We start from the raw sequence: 22332 nt of genomic DNA, 5'->3' as shown, positions 1-22332 counted from the left end.
GCTCTGCCCTGTGAAATGTCCCCCCTTCCGTCTCTCTCCGAGGTGCCGAAACCCGGGGGCACAAGTCGCCGCTATGCCGCAGTACAACAGGAGTCGTCATGTAGTGGGCACCGTCGCGCAACCAGAACTTGCGATTGTCTTCCAAGCCTTGTCGCCAGAAGCATCGCTAGAAACCTAGCAACTGTTTTATATCAGCACGGGACTACTTCGTATAGATGAAGGAACCTGCTCCTGGCCGGGATAACGACTAGGTGGAGGGAGAGGATTCACGCGCGCAAGTGCACTGCAACTGCAGACTTTGATTGTTTCTCTATTTTTCTGGCCTCCATATTCACAGTATACGCTAGAGCTAATTAAATCTCATGTAAAAAGATGGCAAGAATTCGATCTCATGCACGATGGCGGCTTCTTACGGTAATGAGGATTTGCGACATATTCACGAGGATGGAAGGGCGTCTGAATTCAACGGATTAAGCGGCCTGTTCTCCGTGGATGGTAAGCCGGCAGGCCGAGCGCACGATGCCAGAGACTGCCGCTGACTGCGGGATTCGCCCAGCCGCCCTAGGAGACCAGACAGTCACGGCGGCTTTCGATACCCGCCACATGCCACCATCCCAAAGTCGGTTGTCTACTCTTGCAACTACGTACACCGCGGATATCTACCTATGTGAAGCTGCGCCTAGTCTTTGCCCCGCGCACTTTTCCAAGGATACGGAGCGTAGCACACAAACCGGACACCTGTAGCGAAAGCCTCGCCCTACTCTCGTCGGGGTGGGTTCCTCAACAGCGGCGGATAATTCAATCGAATCAGTCGGTACTTGGTTCATCGCCGCGGCACGTCCTTCGCGCTGGTCGGGTGCAGGCACTCCGCGGCAGGGCCATGGCGCAGGCAAAGTCGGAGCTTTTGGGCAATTCGGAAAGCTGAGCTCGCGCTCTTGGCAGCTGTTGAGAAGGGCAAAAAGAAAGACGAGTGTCCCTTGCGGAATAGGGGGATGGCGAGTTACAGTCGAGCTGGTTGATGCGTCCTGCCGAGCGGCCCTCGCCGGCAGTTCCTACCAGCCGTCATGATTCGACGGGCATTGGTCATGTCAACTTGCCATGCCAACTATATTGTAATCATGGCAGTCATGCCATCTTGCCTTGCCAACTGGATTGCAATCATGGCGGTCGTGCACCATGGCCCTTCCAAGTGCAAGTGTCGAGACGTCTGGTGCTTTCCGCCCGTGCTTTACGGCGTTGTTTCAACCGAGTCGTGACTGGGCAAGACCTCGGCAAGACGTGAAAAACCAGTGAGGCCATCACCACGAGATATGCATGTACCAAGGTCCTGCCCCAAGTCCATGCATCGCAATGCGCCCAAGTCTATCCAGCAAGGCTCCCTCTGAACATCAATCATGTTGACGTGAATGCACAAGCACGATTTCGAACCTTGTACCTGACTCAACGCACGCTTGATAACATCCGCCACAACTTGTCACGAACATCGCACCGCCACCTAAACCACTTGCGGCAACGCTACGGCCTACGGAATCAAATGGCACGAGGACAGGCGCTTCTTGGTCCGGCTGCGGCTGCGGGCGCCCCAAGGAGAAAAAGGCAGCCAACGAAACTGCCAGGGCGCCCTGGTAACGTGCCGCGGGATGGCGGCACAGCAAAGGGCAGAAGAAGCACGGTGTTGGGGGAAGAACGACGCGTGTCGTTGGCTTTACAAGGATAGGAGCCATGGCCCATCTCGCGCGTCTTGAGCCTCCTAGCTTGGATGGAAAAAAAAAAAAAAAAAAAAAAAGGCCAGACTTTCGAGCCTTGCCGCCGTCATGGAAGTGCAATGCCTTTGCAAAGGGCAACGTCTGGCGCCGTTGACGGTACGATTAGAACGAAGAGTTAGGCAAGGCGCACATGGAAAGCTGGCGAAGGAACAGAGCAACAAAGGTCGCAGCGGGGCATGTAGTCGTGGCTTTCTGCTCCCAACGCGGCAACAGATTTCATCTGCGCAGCAGAGTCATCAGTCTGTTGCGAATCCACATGACGGCGTCTGTTTGAAGCGCGACTAGAAGGGGCTTTTTGGCCCTGGGGTACTTGAGCCCGGCTACGCAAGAGTATTTCAACACGTGAGGGGAACGCATCAATCCGGGAGAGCAGAGACTGCGCAGATTGCAAGCAAAGATTTGATACGTCAACTGGCACCGGGCTGTACCGTTTCTATACCCGTCCTGACCTTTGACCTTGGCATCCGACATCACAGCCAGCGCCCGAGACGGCCACCACGCACGGCCGCGGAAATCCTTGCCTCACCCCAACTAGATTTCATCGCAGTACGGCACCTGCACATCAAGCAGCAAGTAACCAAGCGTCGTTCTTCCTTCCGTAGATCCTCCTTCGCAGCCGGAATCTAGAGACTGAAAAGTAGCGCCGTACTTGCTGACGCAGCGATATAGCGCAGTGGAGTCGGCAACCTGGGACGTGTAAATGTAGCCCAGAAAAATTCTCCTGTAGGCGTTAATATTGTTTTCGCAGTTGGAGTCGGTGCTATCCAGGAAGTAGCTGGTACTCAGGGTGCAACGGTAGAGAGCAGTAGAACCCTGATCCTGATCAGCGATCAAGGAGGCCCCATAGGGCGTTATTTCAGTTGGTTCCCTTCCATCGCAGTCAGACGTGATTGAATCGTAGTCCACGGGGCCTTGTTCCAAACTTCCTAGGATACAACGATAGAGTGGAAGGCGTTGGTAAGTGATGGCCAAGGTTGTCGCAAGCAGGGCTGCAGCCAAGACGACGACAGACTGCATTTTCCACGAGCTGAGTGTGAACGGCGGGCGAAGAATGCTGGTCGCTTCTGGATAGGCTTGTCTCTTGTCTCGAGTCCCAAGGGAGTGAAGACGGCAGGCGACCTGTCGAATATCAGGACGAGAATCACAGCACGCGGAACAACAACATGGGCCGCCGCCGTCTCGACAAGGTGGTATAGCCTCTGGATTGGGTTTATATGCAGACGAGTGGGGGATGCTCACGAGCAGACTTTTTTTTTTTCTTTTTAAGATTGGTCCCGGCCCGCCCGGCCTGCTTGGGAGCCGAACGGGGTGAAAGCTCGTCGTCGCGTGGAGGCAGCACGAGTGTCGCGGCGCAAAAACACCAACATGACATGACGGCGTGCGATGCAGGCAGGCAGGCAGGCAGGCATGTACACGAGACGGTTTCTCGTTGGCTGAGCCAGCGGCAACGGCACTCGTGCATGTATCAAATCTATCAAAACGGGAAAAAACGTGACGCGGCCGTTGGCTGTATCTACCAAGACAGAAAAACATGGCGACACGGGGGCGTGCCTGTTTGGCTGGCTGGCTTGGGCCGCCGTTGGTTGAGAAAAGCCGACGACAACGTGGCCTGTCGTCACGAGCTTGTGCGCTTGCGGAAGTGACTCGCGAGGGGGATTCGCACTTTCTTTTTTAATTTTTTTCTGTTTTTTTTTTTTTTTTTTTTTTTTTCGATTTGTATATTTTTTTTTCCCCCCCGGGGACCGCGAGGATCGCAGCCCCCGGTCTGGTGGAGATTACAAGCCCCGGGTGGGTGGAGACTGCCAAGTGCCCCGCCCAGCCAGCGGACGGCAGCGGCCATGGCGGCTTGCGGGGCCCGGCCACTGCGGAATGACGCCGGGCATGGATGCAGCCTAGCGTCTCAACCGGCGACTGAACTGGCGCGACCGCTAGGCGTCTAGGCGTCTAGGCCTCACGCAGCCTCCGCAGCCAAACGTCACCTCATACCAGCCGCCCCTTGGCTGCAGGGATCCCGGGAATTTGCTGACTCGCCCGAGCAGCGCCGATCAAATCGCAGCGGCCGCCACCAACAAGGCTCTCATATCCTGCGCATTCTTGAGCCGCCGTCTGCGGCCCTTGTCTGCGTCAACAAGCCCCAGCATTCCCGGCGGAAGCGGCAACAAGGTCTCGGCGGGCGCAAAACATTGCGGAAGCCTGCTTTGTAAGCCACATTATCGCGGGCAATCTGCCTTGTTGTGCTTTTCTTTTGTTCATGCCAGTTGTCCAGATGGTGGCCTATCTTTTAAAAAAGGCTTTCATGGAACCCAAGAAGAAGAAGAAGAAGAAAGAAAAAAAAAAGTCGGCGGCAAAGAAAACCCCGAGTAATGTTCTGCCGCTACTGCCTCGTCGCTGTCCTGGTCGCTTCGTCCTGTGGTGATTGAGTATTGCCGTGAGCTGCGGCATCGCCATCCTCCCAACCTGCGGGCAGCATGAGCATGAGCATGGCACTGCCATTGACCCGTCTCGTCGTCCTCTTGGGCGTGCAGGCCGGCTTATGGACCCAGGGCGCAAGAGGCCTCGACGGCGCCTCGGCTGACGTCGTCGTCAACCTTCAACCGCTCGAGGTGAATTGCCAAGGCAATATATATTCGTTGACGGGAGCCTAGTAAGAACCAGTCTTTCTCCCTCTTCCAGCCAGGAGAGAGGCCTCTCAAGCCAGAGGGGCTCGGTAGCCAGGCGCTAACGCCAGGGGTGAAAAAAAACAGCACAGTCTCGGCTGCCGCAGCCGGGCCTTACACAACGGCAGCTGCTGGGCCGGCGTCGCAGACAGCCGCCGTCTCGCAGTCTTCCGGCGGGACCGCATCTACGGGCTCCAACTCCAGGCCTAGCTGCCAGCTGCCCAGCCAGGTCGCCGGCTTCCAGCTCTACGGATGCGTGGCTCTGTCCGCCGGGCTGCTGACCGACTTCGCCGTCGTCAGCTCGAGCCCGTCCATGAGCCTGCAGGTGTGCGCGGCGGCCTGCGCGAAGAGCTTCTTCGGCGTCCACGACAGGTAAGTGCTCGGTTGCAGCGAAAGAGGCGTGTTCCCGCCCCGTCGGAAACCGGGGGATCGTGTTGCTGACGGTGGGCGTGTGTGTGTGTGTGTGTGTGTGTGCGAATGAACAGTGAGTGCTACTGCGGCGATGCGGTGCGCTCCCGCGCCTCCGTCGTAGCCGTCGGCCTGTGCAACATACCGTGCCCAGGGAACGAAGGGCAATGCTGCGGCGGGGACGTGAGTCTCCTGAAGCGGCAGGTGGCGTCCGTCGCGGCGCTGTCTCTGTATCAGCGCCCAACTGGCTCGACAACGGGCGACGGCGGCGTTTCGGCAAGCAGCAGCCCGGCAAGCAGCGGACTGGCGAGCAGCGGACTGGCAAGTAGCGGGGGCACCTACGTGACCGTGACCCAGCCCGTCGGCGGCTCGGTTACGGCGCCGGTCACGCTTACGGTTCCCCCGAGCGGGACCGTTCCGGGCACCGTGATTATTCAGACCCCGGCGGCCTCGGCGGCCACGGGACCGTACGTTACTCTTACCCAACCGCTGACCGGGACCAATACGGCGCCTACGACCGTGACCATCCCACCTAGCGGCACGATACCTGGGACCATTGTCATCCAGACTCCAGCGGCAGCTGGGTCCTACATCACCGTTACCCAGCCCCTCTCCGGCACCAACACGGCGCCCACCACCCTGACCATCCCGCCCAGCGGCACGGTTCCCGGCTCCGTGATAATCCAGATACCGCCCACAACTGCGCCAGCCACAGGACCTTTTGTCACTCTAACCCAGCCTCTCTCCGGCACCAACACCGCGGCGACGACCGTGACCATCCCGCCGAGCGGCACCGTCCCAGGCAGCGTGCTCATCCAGACCCCGGCGGCGAATGGACCTTTCGTCACCATCACCCAGCCCTTGAGCGGGACCAACCTGCGGCCCACCACAATCACCATCCCGTCAAGCGGCACCGTCCCGGGAACCATCATCATCCAGACACCGGCAGCGACTGCGCCGGTGACGGGTGCTTTTGTCACGCTTACCCGCCCTGTGAACGGAACAGGTACCGCACCCACCACAATTACCATCCCGCCAAGCGGTACGGCCCCCGGCAGCATCATCATTCAAACGCCGCTGCCAAGTGGTCCGTACGTTACTCTCACTCGACCTTTATCGGGGACAAATACCGTCCCCGTCACGGTGATTATCCCCCCTAGTGGCACTGTCCCGGGGACCATCATCGTCCAGACGCCGCTGGTGACTGGGCTGTATGTGACACTCACCCAGCCCCTGGGCGGGACGAACACGGCACCCACCACGGTGACCATCCCACCCAGCGGCACCGTCCCCGGCAGCATCCTCATCCAAACGCCACTTGGTGCCGCATCGTCGATTGGTCCGTATGTGACAATCACACAGCCTTTTAGCGGCACCAACACAGCTGCCGTCACGGTGACTATCCCTCCAAGCGGCACTGCTCCAGGAACCGTCATCATCCAGACGCCCGCCGTCAGTAAGCCGTACGTCACCATCATGCAGCCTCTGAGCGGAACCAACACAGCTCCCGTCACCGTCACGATCCCCCCGAGCGGGAGCGTGCCCGGCAGCATCATAATCCAGACGCCGCCGGCAGTCGGGCCATACGTGACCATCACCCGGCCGGTGGTAGGCACCAATACGGCGCCTACGACGATAACCATCCCGCCTAGTGGTACGGTTCCCGGCACGGTTGTTGTGCAGACACCAGCCCCGTCGGCGGGGCAGTACGTCACCCTGACCCAGCCCTTGAGCGGCACGAACACGGCAGCGACGACTGTGACGATCCCGCCGAGCGGCACTGCCCCCGGATATGTCATTGTTCTGACCCCGCGGCCTACCGGACCAGCCACGGGGCCTTACGTCACAATCACCGAGCCGGTGGCCGGGACGAACGCGCTAGCCACCACGATAACCGTCCCACCCAGTGGCACGGCGCCAGGCACGGTGCTCATCCAGACGCCAACGGGGACGGGGGCAGCCGCTGCACCGTATGTTACCCTGACTCTTGCCCAGCCGTTAAGCGGCACCGGCACGGCTCCGGTGACACTGACGATCCCCCCGAGCGGCACCGTTCCCGGGAGTGTGATTATCCGGACGCCGCTGGCTACTGGGCCGGCGGCTGGTCCGTACGTCACTATTGCCCAGCCCTTGAGCGGGACTGGTCAGTTGCCCACCACGGTGACCATCCCTCCTAGCGGGACGGTGCCCGGGACAGTGATTATACGGACCCCCCCGGCCACGGGTTCGTCCGTCACCCTTACACAGGCTCTGTCTAGCACAAGTACGGCGCCTACGACGCTGACCAGCCCGACCAGCAGTACTGCTCCCGGGACCGTAATCACTACTACCGTGACAATCCCGCCTAGTGGTACAGTTTCCGGCACCGTGATTATCCTGACATCCGCGGTGACAGGACCGGCTCTCAACAGTACGACCGCAATAACCATCCCATCAAGCAGCACCATCCCTGGAAGCGGTAGCAGCAGCAGCAGCAGCAGCAGTGGTAGTGGTAGTAGTAGTAGCAGTGCTCAAGCACCGACGACGGGGCGATTCATCACCCTCACCCAGCCTGTGAGTGGCACAAATACGGCTCCTACCACGATAACCATCCTACCCAGTGGTACGCTTCCTGGGAGTATCATTGTCCAGACCCCGACAGGTGCTGCTCCCTATATAACTCTCAGCCAACCTTTGAGTGGCGCAAACACCATAGCTACAACCATCACAATACCGCCTAGCGGTACAGTTCCTGGGACTATAATTATTCAAACGCCGCTGGCTGCTGCGTCTTATATCACCATCACGCATCCTCTGAGCGGCACCGAAACAGTGCCTACTACGATAACCATTCCACCGAGCGGCACGGTTCCCGGGTCTGTAATTATCCACACGCCGCCGGTGACTGGGGCGTACGTCACCCTCACCCAGCCGTTGAGCGGTTCGTACACTGTTGCAACCACTATAACGATATCTCCTAGCGGCACGATTCCCGGGTCCATCATCATCCACACGCCGCAGGTGACTGGGGCGTATGTTACCCTTACCCAGCCTATAGGTGGATCAAACACAGCTCCCACCACGGTGACTATCCCACCCAGTGGTACAGTTCCCGGTTCCGTAATTATACAAACGCCGCCAGCTGCCAGTCAGTATGTTACTCTCACTCAGCCCTTGAGCGGTTCCTACACTGTAGCTACCACCATCACGATACCTCCTAGCGGCACGATTCCCGGGTCTGTAATTATTATTACGCCGCCGGTGACTAGGGCGTATATTACTCTTACCGAGCCCTTGAGCGGTTCCTACACTGTAGCTACCACCATCACGATACCTCCTAGCGGCACGGTTCCCGGGTCTGTAATTGTTGTTACGCCGCCGGTCACTGGGGCGTATATCACTCTCACCCAGCCTTTTAGCGGTTCTGATACTGTAGCTACCACCATAACGATACCTCCCAGCGGTACAGTTCCCGGCTCGGTCATCATCCAGACGCCGCTAGTTTCCGCCCCTTATATCATTCTTACTCAGCCTCTAAGTGGCAGTATTACAGTCCCGACTACCTTGACCATCCCACCCAGCGGTACAGTTCCCGGCACCATTATTATCCAGACCCCCCCTGTGATCGGACCGTACATCACTCTCACCGAGTCCCTGAGTGGTACCGTTACTGCTCCCACTACTATTACTATCCCACCTAGTGGCACTGTCCCCGGCTCCGTGATTATTCAAACACCGCCAGTTCCTGGTCCTTTTATCACGGTCACCCAGCCTCTAAGCGGGACTGTTACGGAGCCTACCACTTTAACGATCCTTCCCAGCGGTACAGTTCCTGGCACCGTGATTATCCAGACTCCCCCCGTTGCCGGATCGTACGTAACTCTTACGCAGCCTCTGGCCGGCTCCAATACTGCTCCAACCACGGTTACTGTCCCACCTAGCGGCACGGTTCCTGGATCTGTTATCGTCCTAACCCCTACTGTTGCCGGGTCGTACGTAACTCTTACTCAGCCTCTGGCCGGCTCCAATACTGCTCCAACCACGGTTACTGTCGCACCTAGTGGCACGGTTCCGGGATCTATCATTGTCCTGACCCCTCCCGTAACCGGGCCCTATGTAACCCTCACCGAGCCGTTAACTGGCACAAACGTGGTACCCGTTACGTTGACGATTCCACCTAGCGGCACGGTGCCTGGGTCTATTATTGTCCTGACCCCCCCCGCGACCGGACCATACATCACTCTAACCCAGCCTTTAAGCGGTTCCGTTACGGCTCCTACTACGGTGACCATCCCGCCTAGCGGCACCGTTCCCGGATCCATCATCATCCAAACGCCGCAAGTTGCTACTGGGCCTTATGTTACGCTCACGCAGCCTTTGAGCGGCACCGGCACAGCGCCTGCTACCTTGACAATCCTGCCTAGTGGGACAGTCCCCGGCAGCGTCATCGTCCTCACCCCCCCGGTAACTGGGCCCTATGTCACCCTCACCCAGGCCTTCACTGGCACCGACACGGCGCCCATCACGACGACTATCCCGCCCAGCGGCACGGTTCCCGGTTCCGTAATCATCCTGACCCCTCCCGTAACCGGACCCTACGTCACCATAACTCAGCTGTTGAGCGGCACCAACAGGTTGCCCATGACGACGACTATTTTCCCCAGCGGCACGGTGCCTGGGTCCGTGATTGTGCAGACGCCTGTCTCGCGGAGCTGCCGGCCGAGACCCTACGTAACTCTCACTCTCCCGCTGATGGGCAACAACACGGTGCCTGCCACGACGACAATCTCTGCCACCGGCACGGATGCCAACACAGTTCTCGTTCTGACGCCGCCGGTTTACGTCACCGTCACCCAGCTCCTTACCGGTGGCGGCGATTCGCCCGTGACAACCACCATTCCCCCGAGCGGAACTATTCCCGGCAGCGTCATCGTGCAGACGCCGCCGTATTCGTACATGACGACAACACTGATCGCACCGGTATCGGCACCGACTACTGTCACCTTGGCCCCTAGCGGCACCGTTCCGGGCGCCGTTGTCGTGGAAACTCCTCCGACCATTCGTCCCGGGCGCTATTGTGACCTATACCCGTCTTGCGCTGCCACAGGCCTCGACATCTTGCTGTACAACAATACTTACTGCACAGGCTACGGAGGCTACGGAAGCAACAACGTCAATCCATCAAACAACAACCCCAACTATGGCTTCTATCTCTCACAAGCACCCGCAGCTCTTTCGCTTACCAACTCAACCTCTTTCCCGAGGTTTGTTCCCAACGTCCAGCAGACTATTCAGCCTTCTTGCGTCACCCCTCTCGGTTTATACCTAAACTATGTTGTCAATCGCCAGGTGAACGGCGGGCTTTCTGTCAACGCGAATAACTTTTCGCTCGTCTATACCGGGTTCTATGAGGCACCAGAAACGGGGCAGTATCAACTGTGCTTCCAAAACGTCGACGACCGCGCTGTCCTCTTCGTGGGCGAGGGATTTGCTTTCAGCTGCCAGTCCGGCCAGGTTGACCCAACCGCCCCTCCATTGCTTTCAGTCGGTGCTGGGAGTGACGACTCATTGGGTGCGGGTTGTACCGCTTTTTCCATGTCTCAGGGTCAAGCATATCCGCTGCGGATTGTCTACGGCCAGAACTCGGGGGTTTCGTCCTTCACCTTTACCATCCAGGGTCCTGCACCGAGTTCGGCAACTAGCGATTTTTCGGGACGGGTGTATCCTCGGAGTTGCGGTATCTATGTTCCAACATGATCCCATGTTGAATTCGAATTGTAAATGCGAAAATGGAGGTTAGGTCCCAAGTGCAAGCAGTCATTTTCTCGGAGGAGAGTGTACCAACCATGCCGGCGTAGTTTGCTGAATGATTTTATCCATCGTGTATTTATAGCAGGAGTTAGTCAAAGCCAGATTTTTTTTGCAAAGTGCATTTGGAGCTCAGGCTCCCGTAGAGAGAAGAGACTCCCAGCTTCGCTCACCGACAACTTTGCACTCCGTTGCTGATCGGTGCAAAAAGGTCCGCGTGGCGAGTAGCCAACCTCTGGCACGCAGTCAGTCGATGGCTACCTACCTACCTAGGTATGTACGGACGTAGGCAATGGAAGCTGCCTGCGTACATCCGTCTATCTACCACGCGCAAGTGCGGTACGCCCGAGCCAGCAGCCCGATTAGGAAGGCTTCAACGCCGGATGATTCGAGACCAGGTTGCTTGCTACCTTGGCAGGGTTGCATAAGGGCTCGTTCAGATGACAGCGACACCCGACGGCCCCGACCCCAGAGGTCCTGATATCGGCGCTTTCCAGAAGCAGCAGGTAAAAAAAAAAAAAAAAATGATGGGAAAAAAAAACACGGCTTTTCTGGCCACCACAGCTGTCGCAGGGCATCGTCGCTCCTGTTTTCCCGCCACGATTCGGCAGTCAGACGCAGATTTCTTTCTGCCCCTGTCGCAATCGATGACGACGAAATACACCCCCAACGCCGGAAGCCGAGACGCCCGCCGCCGACCGACGGGATGGATGGTCACGTTGGGCACGAGCGGCTCGACGCTTCGAGGCTGGCCACCGCAGCCATCCACCCGCGCAGCGTGTCGAAAGCGATATCGTTTGGTTTTCGGGCCTACGCGGCGCTGTTGGGGGAGGGGGCAGGACCGTGTGGTAGGGCCGGATGAAGCTCATTGCAACGGGCCGGGGGGGGCCTTGGAGAGCATCGGGGCGCGGATAGGTAGGTGGCATTGCGTTCCCTTTGCTCAACATGCAGTTGATTGGGTCGCGCGGGTCCAAACGGCGCGCGCAGGGGAGCTGGGATGATGAACTCGGTCACAGACCGGATCTCTGCTGGGCGGCTGCTGCGAGTCACGAACGCGACAGTCTGGCCCTTTTGCCGCCGTGTGATTCTGGCAGCTCCTGCGCTGGCCGTTGGTTTATCTTGGCCGTTGCTATCGGCCAGTCCGAACCACGTCCTTCTACAGCCGGCATGGCACGATGAGGAAGGTCGGGAGCGAGGGCGGGCAGAAACCGACGACCACGAGATGCTTCGTTCTCGGAGCCGTCGGTTCTCGAATCAGCTCCTCTTCCCTCTGCAGCACGCACGAGGTCGACATTTGCAATGCGCGACTCGGGCGGTTTGCGACATAAAATCCGGCGTTGTGCCCTGGTCCCGGCTTCACCAGGTCTTCTTGGAGATGTGTCGTCCGGCCTCATCCCCAACACTGGCTGACGGAATAGACTCCTCTCCTTCTTCTTGAACATGTTGAATCATCTGCTCCTGGTGGGCTTGGGCGTCTTGGCTGCCAATGCGAGGGCGCACCCTCACACGGGCCTCGCGGACCTGGCCCGGTCAAGCCGCAAGACCAGCCTCGGCCGATTTCGGATGCCCGAGTCGGGCGTCTACGTGCCGGCTGCCAAGGTCCAGGCTGACGAGCCCGTCATGAGCATCGCCACGGGAGCCAGCTATGTCGCAACCGCAGAGGAGCTGCTCAAGTCCAAAGCCCCTGGCGCCGAGTATCGCGTCGTCAACGACCACTACGTCGGCTCCGACGGCATCGCGCACGTCTACTTCAAGCAGACCCTGCATGGTCTCGACATTGACAATGCCGATGCCAACGTCAATGCAAGTCCCAAGCCCACCGCCCCCCCCCTCTTCTACTCGGGTTCCGGGGAAAAAAAATCTAACTTGAGGCGTCTCGTCTAGATTGGCAGAGACGGCAAGGTCTTCTCCTACGGCAGCAGCTTCTTCAGCGGCGACAAGCCCGCCGACAGTCCCCTCGTCAAGCCCGAGCATTCGCATCCCGTGGCCGCGCTCAACGCTGCCGTCAAGGCTCTCCACCTGGCCATTTCCACCGGCAACGTCGAGGCTCAGCCAAAAGGGGCCGGCAACAGCCAGCACTTTGTCCTCGCCGGCACGTCCGGGGCCGTGAGCCACCCAGAGGCCAAGCTCGTCTACCTGCGCCGCAGGGATGGGGGGCTGGCGCTCTGCTGGCGAGTCGAAACCGACGTCCTCGACGACTGGCTGCTCACCTACGTCGACGCCTACCAGCCGGACAAGATACACGGCGTCGTCAACTACGTGTCCGAGCTCACCACGTTCCAAGTGTATCCCTGGGCTGTCAACGACCCCACGCTGGGGTCGCGGAAGATCCTGCCCGACCCCTGGAACGCCGCCTCGTCCCCGTTCACGTGGCTGGGCGACGGCCAGCACAACTACACGACCACCCGCGGCAACAACGCAATTGCCCAGGACAACCCGGACGGCGGGGACGGATACCTCAGCAACCATCGGCCGAGCAGCCCCGGCGGCAGGTTCGAGTACGCCTTCTCCCCCGCGCAGAGCAGCCCGCCGAGCTACAGAGACGCCTCCATCACGCAGCTCTTCTACACGGCCAACAAGTACCACGACCTGCTCTACGTCCTGGGCTTCGACGAGAAGGCGGGCAACTTCCAGCAAAACAACAACGGCAAGGGCGGCATCGGCGGCGACTTTGTCATACTGAACGCGCAGGACGGATCCGGCCTGAACAATGCCAACTTCGCCACGCCTCCCGACGGCGGCAACGGCCGCATGAGAATGTACATGTGGACGACGGCCAGTCCCCAGCGAGACGGCTGCTTCGACGCCAACGTCATCCTGCACGAGTACACCCACGGCCGTAAGTTGCCGCGTTGTTTTCCGCAGGCGCACCACCCCCCTAGCATGTCATGCATGACTAACACGAGTCAAAAGTGTCGACGAGGCTGACGGGCGGTCCCACCAACACGGGCTGCCTGGACGGGCTCGAGTCCGGAGGCATGGGCGAGGGCTGGTCCGACTTTATGGCTCTTGCTGTCCATCTCAAGTCCTCCGACACGAGGAGCAAGGACTACGGCGTCGGGCCGTGGGTTGCCAACCGACCGAATGGAATCCGCCAATACCCCTACTCGACTAGCAAGACCACCAACCCCATGACCTACGGCACCGTCAACACCCAGGACGAGGTCCACGCCATCGGAACCGTCTGGTGCACCGTCCTCTACGAGGCGATCTGGAACCTGATTGACAAGCACGGCATCACCGGCAGTGACTGGCCAGTGTTTGACTCTGCCGGAGTCCCCAAGGATGGCCGCTATCTGGCCATGAAGCTCGTCATGGGGGGCATGGCTCTCCAGCCGTGCAATCCCAACATGGTGTCGGCCCGGGACGCCATTCTCGATGCAGACAGGGCGCTTACCGATGGCGACAACGAGTGCGAGCTGTGGAAGGCTTTTGCTAAGCGAGGTCTGGGCCGGAATGCACGATATGAAGAGAGCCATCGCACCGAGGACTTTGGCGTTCCGGAGGGGGTGTGCAGCTCTTGAGATGGGAGTTTCCGCGTGTTCGGTTGCAAGGTCGCAAGGTGCCCATGCTGAATGCAATTTTTGCAGTCGAGGAAGGACCTGTAAATAGGATGTGTGGTGTTGGATTTTGGCGAGCGACAGTGCACGGAACCCTATTTTCACGTCGTAATTTGAGGTTTTTCCCTTCTTTTTTTTAGATACCAACACGAAACTAGTTTGGAGACTATTAGCAATCATTTCTGTGGAGCTTTCAAATCAAGTCAGCGTTGGTTTGAATCTAAATCGTGTGCTAAAGGTATCATATCCGGTGAGTATACAAATTAAAGCCGGCGTTGATCTGAATGTACATCGTGTGCTGAAGAAGATATCGCGTCGTCTCTTGCCATTACCAGCGCATCCACAAGCGATGAAGGCGAATTGCGTAGGCGCTCCAACCCCTGAGACGACGTCAGACGCATTTACATCTGCGCACTAGGTCTGCCCCTATGCTCCTTGGGTAAATAAATAAAGTCCTTTCCGTGGATCTCAAAGATGGCACTGGTTACAACACGTCGCGATGCAAGTCCAAAACTTGGTGGTAAATGGAAGAACACCCTTCCGTGATTTGTCTGACTATATGCACCTTGCTCGTAGATATAATCGCTCCAAACATGACAAGGCCGCGAGGATGCCTCAACAGATGGTGGGATGATGGACTAGCAAGGGAGACTGCGATAGCTTTGGCGTGGGTCGCTACTTTTCGTCCCTTGGGTCAAGGTGCGAAAACTAGCCAGCCAAGCGCACAATCTCGACAAATCCATCATCCAGCGTCCGTTGCCGTCAGTCGTCCTCATTCCGCCATGGGCTTCCGGAAACGCTCCCAAACGCCGCACAACGCGTGGTACTCCTGAGGCGGGCAGGCTGCGTTTGTTAGCATGCACCGAGCTTCAGTGCGTCGAGTTGGTGCGCGTACCGTACATACCCATACCCGTACGCTGGGTTGCTGCTGCTCGCAGGCCTCGCAGGGTGCAGTAGCCGCACTTGTCGCCGTTGCGCATTCCGGCATACAAGCGCATGGCGCCGATTCTGAACTTGCCAGTCTCGTCGCGCGGAGCTTCGGGCTGCGAAACCAGCGACATTAGCGAAATTGGCTCGTGGATGAGATTGTCGTGCATGGTGGCGCATGCACCAGACCATCCCTTCTTGAGAGGCGGGCCATTGCGCACCATGGCCTCGGGCTGCGAAGTTGGTCAAGTCTTGTCCATTGCCATCGAGGTCACACGTCCGTCATACCTTGACAGGCAGGTTATCGCGCAAGTCAGCAGCGTCGTCGTCGCCGCTGTCGCCGCCGTCTCCGTCGTCGTGGCCAGCATCATCTTCATCCTCATCATCCTCATAGTCATCATGGAGCTCATATTCGGGCGCCGGCGCGGTTGGCCTTGCAGCAGGGTTCTGCCGTGACGGAATTAGTTGTGGATCAAAGCGTCTCCCTGGTTTGTACGGAGCATTCAGCGTTTTGGTTACCATTTCCGCCCGGGGCGTAGCCCACGCCGCTTCCAAGAGATACCCAGCGCCGCCAGCCGCCAACGTGGCCCTGCGTCGCTGGTTGGACCCGGAGCCAGCCACCCTCGACGCAGGCGAGTCCTCCCAGTCGTCAGGAGTATAGCCTCTGACGGCAGGCTTGCGCGGCATCCACTGCGGAGCCGCTCCATCCCGGAGCTCCTCGAACCAACCTGCAAATCGTCATGCTCAGCGCTCCATTCGCCACTCGCGACAATCCAAGGGCCCCCCAAAGACGTACGGCAAAGCTGGGCTCCAAACTCGCCGTCGTGCGTGCCCTTCTTGCGCTCCTCGGTATCAATGCCATGACGAAGGCTGTAGTGTGAGCGAAGAGCCGACATGTCCTCTTTCAGCGTAAACTGTTTCATTCGCTTTGATTACTTTTCTCTTCTTTTGTTTGCGATGGGCTGCGTGCAAAAAAAAAAAAAAAAATGAAAAAAAAAAAAAAATGACTTGCACAAGATTCCGGGTTGCCAGGGAACTCGTACATATTGACAATCGCCGAGCGGACCGCGGAATCGGCAGAATCGCTCCCCAGGAACAATGACGGCTTGCCCGGCCTAGACACGATCAGCCGGATGGGTTCAGCCCCGATGGGTTCGGCCCCGATGGATTCGGCCCCGATGGATTCAGCCCTGATGGATCCGGCGGCAAATCCGGTGCGGCCTGTGCATTTCACGTACCTTGTTCAACTTCAAGGGAGGTAGCACCTCGCACTCCGGTCGGGTCGTCAGAGATTGGTGGTAGACGAACGCGGGGTGTTGGCGCCACGCCATGTCGAGATCAAGCGATTCGGATTTACCGCGAATGCGAACGGTCACCTGGGGGTGCATACGCAACGGGTCCTGGTCCAAGGGTCGGCAATTGCTGTTGCTGTTGCTGACGTTCAAAAGGGGCAGCGACGACGAGGGAACCCCCAAGGCACAGCCGTCCGTCCGGTCCCGCCTGCAGATCGTCGTCAACTCAAATGGCACTGGGATTTATTTTGCTCCGAAGTGAAATCAAACAAGGGGGGGCTGTCAGCGTTTGCCGGGCCCTACCGCCTTCCCTTTCCCAACCAGATCGACCGACCGACCAGACACCATGCTTCCATCGAGCTCGGCAGTTCCTTCCGCATCCGTGGCCTGCTTGCTGCACGCACCCATGGCGGGAACCCGACTGTGACTTGACTTGTCCGGTCAGAAGAAGCCCGGCCTGGACGCGCAGCATTTGTCGATGCTGGCAAAGATCAGACGTCGAGTCGAACTCTCAGCGCCGCAATGTCGCCGTTGCGGCAGCCCATGGATTGCTACGAGCAAAAACAAAAGATTGGTGGTCCAAGCGACGGCCGGCCATACGCGTCAACCATCCCACGACGAGACTTGGAGGCGGATACTGGAGGCAAAAGACTGTCATTCCCACAACCAAGAGACAACAATGACCGTCATTTCATATCCCAGGACGACAACGACCACCGCCATAAGCCTTAGCAGAGGCCCAGTGTTCATCTTCAGACACCGCAAGCCCCAACTGCCAGGCGCTCACTTCCACCAATCCCACATTCCACCAGACCGCGTCCCTCAAGGTTGCATGCTGCAATCGTCTTCTCGCCACTACAATTTCCCATCACACACCACTCCAAAAGACTTCCATGCCAACGACGTTACCTGCCATCGTAATTCCCCTCGGGGTAATGCAAAACCAAAACAAACCTCTCTGACAGACTCGGACAGGCGGGAGAGCAGCAAACCCCTCGAATCAGTCCTTGCAGAACCACAAGCAAACCACCGGCTTCTCGCGAGGGTTCCCCGTCCGCGTCGCGTCCCACCCGATTTCCTTGATGGTCTTTTTGAGGAGGTCCTTGTCGCCGCCGTTGATTTCCAGCCCCTTGTACCATTTCCCGCCACCGGCGCTCTGCATCTCAAACACTCTGTTCTTCTTGCGATCCGGGTTCGTACAGCCAAAGCCCTTGAGGAGTTCCTCGACGGTCGTGTTGCACGGTATGTGGACCGCCTTGAATGGCAGCTGCGCTGTGGCGGGCAGCTGCCAGGGCGGGATGTTGGATCGGAAGACATGGGCTTTCGTGTGCTCGGCAGCGAAGAACAGGTTGTAGCCGGGCTCGCATCCCACGCCACCTGAGGAGTTGGTCATCTGCGCCGCAGGCATCGTCGGGTCGATGGCAGGCCACGGCTGGGGCTGGCGCGGAAACATGTTGCCGGTCCCGTTGGGCTGGTACGAAAACGTCTGCTGCGTGTAGAAGCCGCCGGACGCGCCTGGGGGCACGTAGCCGGCGGCCAGGGGAGTCCCTGCCTGCGCAGCCGGGACTCCAGGGTTCCCTATCGGATACATTCCGTAAGTCATGCCGGGCCAAGCACTGTGGCAAGGGTAAGTACCAAAGTTGTGTCCCGGCCCGCCAGCGTGATGCATGTAGGGCTGGCCTTGGGTCGGGACTGGGGCCCCAAAAGGAGCAAAGTTGGGTCGCGTGCCGACGGGGTCGCGGCCAGTGACGGGGTTCCAACCTCCTGACATTGTGTAAAACGCCAACGAAACCGAGCGATGGAGGGGAGGAGGGGCTAGAGGAGCTCGAAGGAGATTTTTTTTTCTTTCTCTCTCTTTTTTTTTTAAAAATGCGGCTGCCAAGTATGGATCCAGCGATGTAAAGCCAAGTCAAAATGAGCCTGCCAATGACCAGGTACCGGCCCTTGAGACACAGTATCCCAGGAAGCAGGAGGGAAATGGAGCGGAGCGTGTGCGTATGGCAACGGGGCCAAGTCGAAGCAGATATCCGGTTGGAAGGGGAAGGGGGGTATCAAGTGCGGATCTTGGCCAACTCCTTCTGCTGGGGGAACTGTATTTAAATGGTAGGCAATCAGCATCGCCGTGAATGAGGCATCCAGACTGACTCTGTTGCACGAGCACAGCACACAGCAAGTCGACAACCGGGGGGGGGGGGGGGCCTTTTGCAAACATGACAGCCGGGACGTGAAACCGGGGTGTTACTTACAAGACTCTAGGTACTCCTCGCTTTGGTGGTGCAAGTCGAAGTCAGTGTTGCCGGCTCCTGATTCCGCGTCGTCTTCAAGTTGAGCGACAAGAAGCTCTGTACTCCACACAGGCCGGTTGCAGCGGTCGTAGAAGGTCCCGACAACGATCCACGCCCAGGCCGAAGTAACGTCGCAACTTGCGAGATATTGTGTAACCACCAGCTTGGTGGCAGGAGGTGGGAAAAATTCGCGGCCGACGTTGACGGTTCTGTGTCGAACTCGGGGCAAAGCCGACATGTGTGCTGGTGTGATGGCGTGTCGAAAATGCAATGGCAGGCTCTCCCCCCCAAGGTTTGTCTTGGTGGAAAGGGCCTTTTCAAAGAGTAAGTGAAGGTTGAACGAGGTCTCTTTCAACCCAAGAGCAAAGGGCGAGACAACGCACGTTTATACTGGCTGTAGACGGCGTAGCATCACGCGGCATGCCGGTCGGATGGTTGATGATTGCCCATCTTTTGCCTCGGTGAAGCACTGAGGGAGAGAACATGGAAGGCGGTCGTCAGTCACACTGACAGTGCAGCCGCGTGCCATGACGCGCATCGCAGACGATTGCTAATCAGTGTGCAACATGCCGTGTGATCAGCAGACTGCCCAATTTCCGGCTCAGGGCGGCCAAGTAGATTGACATGGCTCGCAAAACGACGCAAGGCTTGTCAGCGCGACAGAAGGGGGGGGGGGGGGGGGGGGGGGGGGGCAAGTCATGACTGATTCAGTGACGCGGCGGAAGCCAACATGCGTTCAAAGGGGACCCCCAGCAAGATTTGAGTGATTCCTGTTCTTGCATAGCGCATGGCGAGAGCATGGATTGCAGGACACAGTCCAATCTCGCCGGCCTTGAATCAAGAAAAAAGCAGCTACACGGATCGGCGCATCACGCTATGGATCACGATGCCTTGCCTATTCGCGCGGCTCTGCATCACTCTGCTTCGGCCGCCGCCCCAACGACACGCACCATGCCGCCTTTCCGGCGAGTGGACTCGATCTCCTGCCTCAGCTGCTGGCGTTTCCCAACTTCCGAGACCAAGCCCTTGAGATAAACCTCGGCTTGGACAGTGGCGCTGTAGGCAGCAGGAGTCCAGTTCCATATATTCCGTCGCTCCACCTCGGCACCGACGGCGAGGAGAGTCCGGAGGCCCAGCAAGTTGCCGTTGCTGCTCGCGAAGTGGAGAGCGGTGTTGCCCTCGAGGTCGGCTCGTCGGACCGCATCGCGTGGTCCGCCCGGGACGTAGGTCAAAAGAATCTGCAAGGCGGTGTCGTGGCCGCCCATGCTCGCGTGCATGATGGCGTCGCGACCTCTGACGTCCACTCGAAGGATGCAGCTCCTGTCGTGCTCGCAGAGCAGGTGAACGACCTCGGAGTGCCCCTCTCCAGAGGCTAGCATCAGCGCGGTCTGGTGGTTTTCATTCAGCGCCGGGCAGGGTTCTTCATGGCCGGCGTCAAGAAGCGCCTCGCACACGTCCTTGTGTCCCAGAAATGCGGCGAGATGCAGATTCGAGTTTGAGAGGCCCGACAGTGACGCGTCGGGATTATGGAGCAAGGTTGGGTGGGAGCTGAGGATTCGTTTGACCAGGAGGCTGTCACCGACGTGAATGGCGCGTCGTAGGCGAGTCGGAGCATCGATCCTGGGGAGGCGGACGTGGTTAGCGTTCCGGGAGCGAGACGGGGAAGGGAAGCAGCAACTTGCTACATTTTTTCGATGGCATCTCATCACGAGCGAGAGATCCAACGTCCATGGAGTAGAGGTTGTTCCCAAGCTTCGGCTGCAACGCGGGAAAGAAGAAGCCGAGACAAGAGGAGCGAACAAGTCAATTCATACATTGGATCTTTTCCGGCTGGTCCGTCGACCTTCCCCGCGGGGTTAGGTAAGCAAGCATGGCTCCGCAGGCACCCCCACCTGCCCACCCGCAGCTTGCTCTTGCTCTCCAAAGACGCCAACGTCACGTGGTTGTTGACTTGCGAAGCTGTTGAACAAGTCAACAACCCTTTTGGCCGTTGCGAACTCGATTACCATTTGCTTCATCGTCATGGCTTCCTCCCGGGACCTGTATCCTTTGTATCACTGTCTATGATGCGTTTTTGACCTTTGTTTTGGCTGTAGGTGGTTATGCTTTCGTGTTTGTGAGGCATGAGAGAGCGACCCGATGGAAGTTTACAATGGTTCGACACGACATGATGGCAGGAAAAGTGGCAGCATGGATGGACATTTCAGCACGACATTTAGCACCGTAGCTGTCACGGTCATTCATCCTCTTCCCCAATGGTCCAAATTGATCTCTACTGTTTACATTTGCATGAGCTGATGGCAGAATGATTGATTGTCACTATTACCGGTTTTGACAATCGAGACCTGCTGGTAGCTGGTCTAGGGTAGCTCGGGTGTTCCACGCACGACAGGGAGGGTTGCTGCCGATGGTGTTCATGTTTGGCCACGACAAATCACCACGGCCATTAGATTGCACATTGCCACGTTTTGGGCAGGCTACACTCGGTTCAGATGGGGGTCGTCTACCTCTGCATGTTTTACGGTCGGAGCTCCCAGGGCCATTTCCACATGATGCACCGGCAATAGGAGAGACATGATGAAAGAAATACTTGTACGTCGCTACGAGGTACCTGGTAAGGAAGGGTAGGCAGACATTGGGCAACAGCCAACAGCCGACAGCCGACAGCCGACAGCTTGCCAGCTACGAGCGTGCTCACATTGAGGTCTGAATATGGACTCGGTGTCGAAGATGGTTGTGCTGGTGCGCATCGTAGGGAAACCCCGCAAAAAGCCCTCAAGATACCAGGGACCAGGGGAGTGAGCAATGGAGCTCTTGGCCCGATCTCAGGATGGAGCGCCCCCCCGCGGAAAGAGCGAAACGCCCATTGGTCCGTTGCCCCCTTGTTGGTCCGGTACGCGATCGGGACCCCGGTACGAGAAGGGATGCGGCGGGCCGGCGGAGGGTCTCCATGGTATGTATCCGAACTCGGTACGGACTACCTTTAAAAAAGCACCAAGCTCAAGCACGAAGCAGCGCCACGCATTGGCTGCTGATTGGTGCCATCCTTAGGGCTGAATCGGCAGAAAGATGGTTGGGGCATCGGCAAATTCTCTTAGTCTTTTGGCCGGCCTTGAGGTTGACGCCGCGCGCATCAATACGAGCGGCAAACCTAGAATCTCGCGACGCGGCGGGCAAACCTGCGCGGAAGGGAAAACGGAAAAAAAGAAGAAAAAAAGGAGAAGAAGAAGAAGAAGAAGAAGGAAAAAAAAAAAATCATCGACTCTCTTTGGGAGAGCGATTCCGTTGTCCACCAGGGGGAGTGTAAGCCCAGCGCCTCATCGGAAGCACCATGTATCATGTATGTCACGTGACGTTGCTGATGCTGGTGGCTCCGGAGCCTGCTTGCCTCCACGCGCTGGAATGACCCAGTCAAGTGCTGGCCAACGTCGACTCGGCGGTGCATACTCCGTACTGCATAGGCACCAACCAGTCTGGTAACAAGTGGCTGGGCCGGCGGCTGGAAAAAATCGCCGCTCTGCCGAACCAGCACGGTTACCCAGGGCATGTGGGATGTGGGATGTGGGGCCGGAGGGCACGGGCCCGCGGTGGACTGGAACCAGTTGGCGGGCCATTTGCCACCCCCTCCCTTCATGTTGCCTGCCGCCATC

The 22332-nt window shown here is 58.3% G+C and overlaps 7 protein-coding genes across 7 annotated transcripts; 3 read left to right on the top strand and 4 right to left on the bottom strand.

The window, feature by feature from the left end:
- Nucleotides 1-398: 398 nt before the first annotated feature.
- Nucleotides 399-744, top strand: UV8b_05797 (uncharacterized protein; the record flags this gene model as incomplete). Its single annotated transcript, XM_043143294.1, has 2 exons — nt 399-495; nt 557-744. The coding sequence occupies 2 exons, from the start codon at nt 399-401 to the stop codon at nt 742-744; spliced, it is 285 nt and encodes a 94-aa protein (XP_042999227.1).
- A 1553-nt stretch (nt 745-2297) lies between these two features.
- Nucleotides 2298-3175, bottom strand: UV8b_05796 (uncharacterized protein; the record flags this gene model as incomplete). Its single annotated transcript, XM_043143293.1, has 3 exons — nt 2298-2885; nt 3006-3012; nt 3132-3175. 3 exons carry the CDS (start codon nt 3173-3175, stop codon nt 2298-2300), a joined length of 639 nt encoding a protein of 212 aa, XP_042999226.1.
- A 1059-nt stretch (nt 3176-4234) lies between these two features.
- On the top strand, nt 4235-10567 carry UV8b_05795 (uncharacterized protein; the record flags this gene model as incomplete). The annotated part of the gene is made up of 3 exons (XM_043143292.1): nt 4235-4410; nt 4511-4795; nt 4909-10567. 3 exons carry the CDS (start codon nt 4235-4237, stop codon nt 10565-10567), a joined length of 6120 nt encoding a protein of 2039 aa, XP_042999225.1.
- Nucleotides 10568-12058: 1491 nt separating this feature from the next.
- UV8b_05794 (uncharacterized protein) lies at nt 12059-14142 on the top strand (the record flags this gene model as incomplete). Its single annotated transcript, XM_043143291.1, has 3 exons — nt 12059-12415; nt 12503-13457; nt 13532-14142. 3 exons carry the CDS (start codon nt 12059-12061, stop codon nt 14140-14142), a joined length of 1923 nt encoding a protein of 640 aa, XP_042999224.1.
- Nucleotides 14143-14950: 808 nt separating this feature from the next.
- On the bottom strand, nt 14951-16493 carry UV8b_05793 (uncharacterized protein; the record flags this gene model as incomplete). The annotated part of the gene is made up of 7 exons (XM_043143290.1): nt 14951-15021; nt 15074-15338; nt 15394-15552; nt 15625-15833; nt 15902-16019; nt 16149-16220; nt 16344-16493. The coding sequence occupies 7 exons, from the start codon at nt 16491-16493 to the stop codon at nt 14951-14953; spliced, it is 1044 nt and encodes a 347-aa protein (XP_042999223.1).
- A 904-nt stretch (nt 16494-17397) lies between these two features.
- On the bottom strand, nt 17398-18920 carry UV8b_05792 (uncharacterized protein; the record flags this gene model as incomplete). The annotated part of the gene is made up of 3 exons (XM_043143289.1): nt 17398-18161; nt 18329-18487; nt 18644-18920. The coding sequence occupies 3 exons, from the start codon at nt 18918-18920 to the stop codon at nt 17398-17400; spliced, it is 1200 nt and encodes a 399-aa protein (XP_042999222.1).
- A 676-nt stretch (nt 18921-19596) lies between these two features.
- UV8b_05791 (uncharacterized protein) lies at nt 19597-20554 on the bottom strand (the record flags this gene model as incomplete). Its single annotated transcript, XM_043143288.1, has 3 exons — nt 19597-20302; nt 20368-20383; nt 20497-20554. 3 exons carry the CDS (start codon nt 20552-20554, stop codon nt 19597-19599), a joined length of 780 nt encoding a protein of 259 aa, XP_042999221.1.
- Nucleotides 20555-22332: the final 1778 nt, after the last annotated feature.

The sequence above is a fragment of the Ustilaginoidea virens genome, chromosome 4 (genome assembly GCF_000687475.1).
Source record: "Ustilaginoidea virens chromosome 4, complete sequence".
Classification (NCBI taxonomy): Eukaryota; Fungi; Ascomycota; class Sordariomycetes; order Hypocreales; family Clavicipitaceae; genus Ustilaginoidea; species Ustilaginoidea virens.
This window is presented reverse-complemented; position numbering and strand designations above follow the sequence as displayed.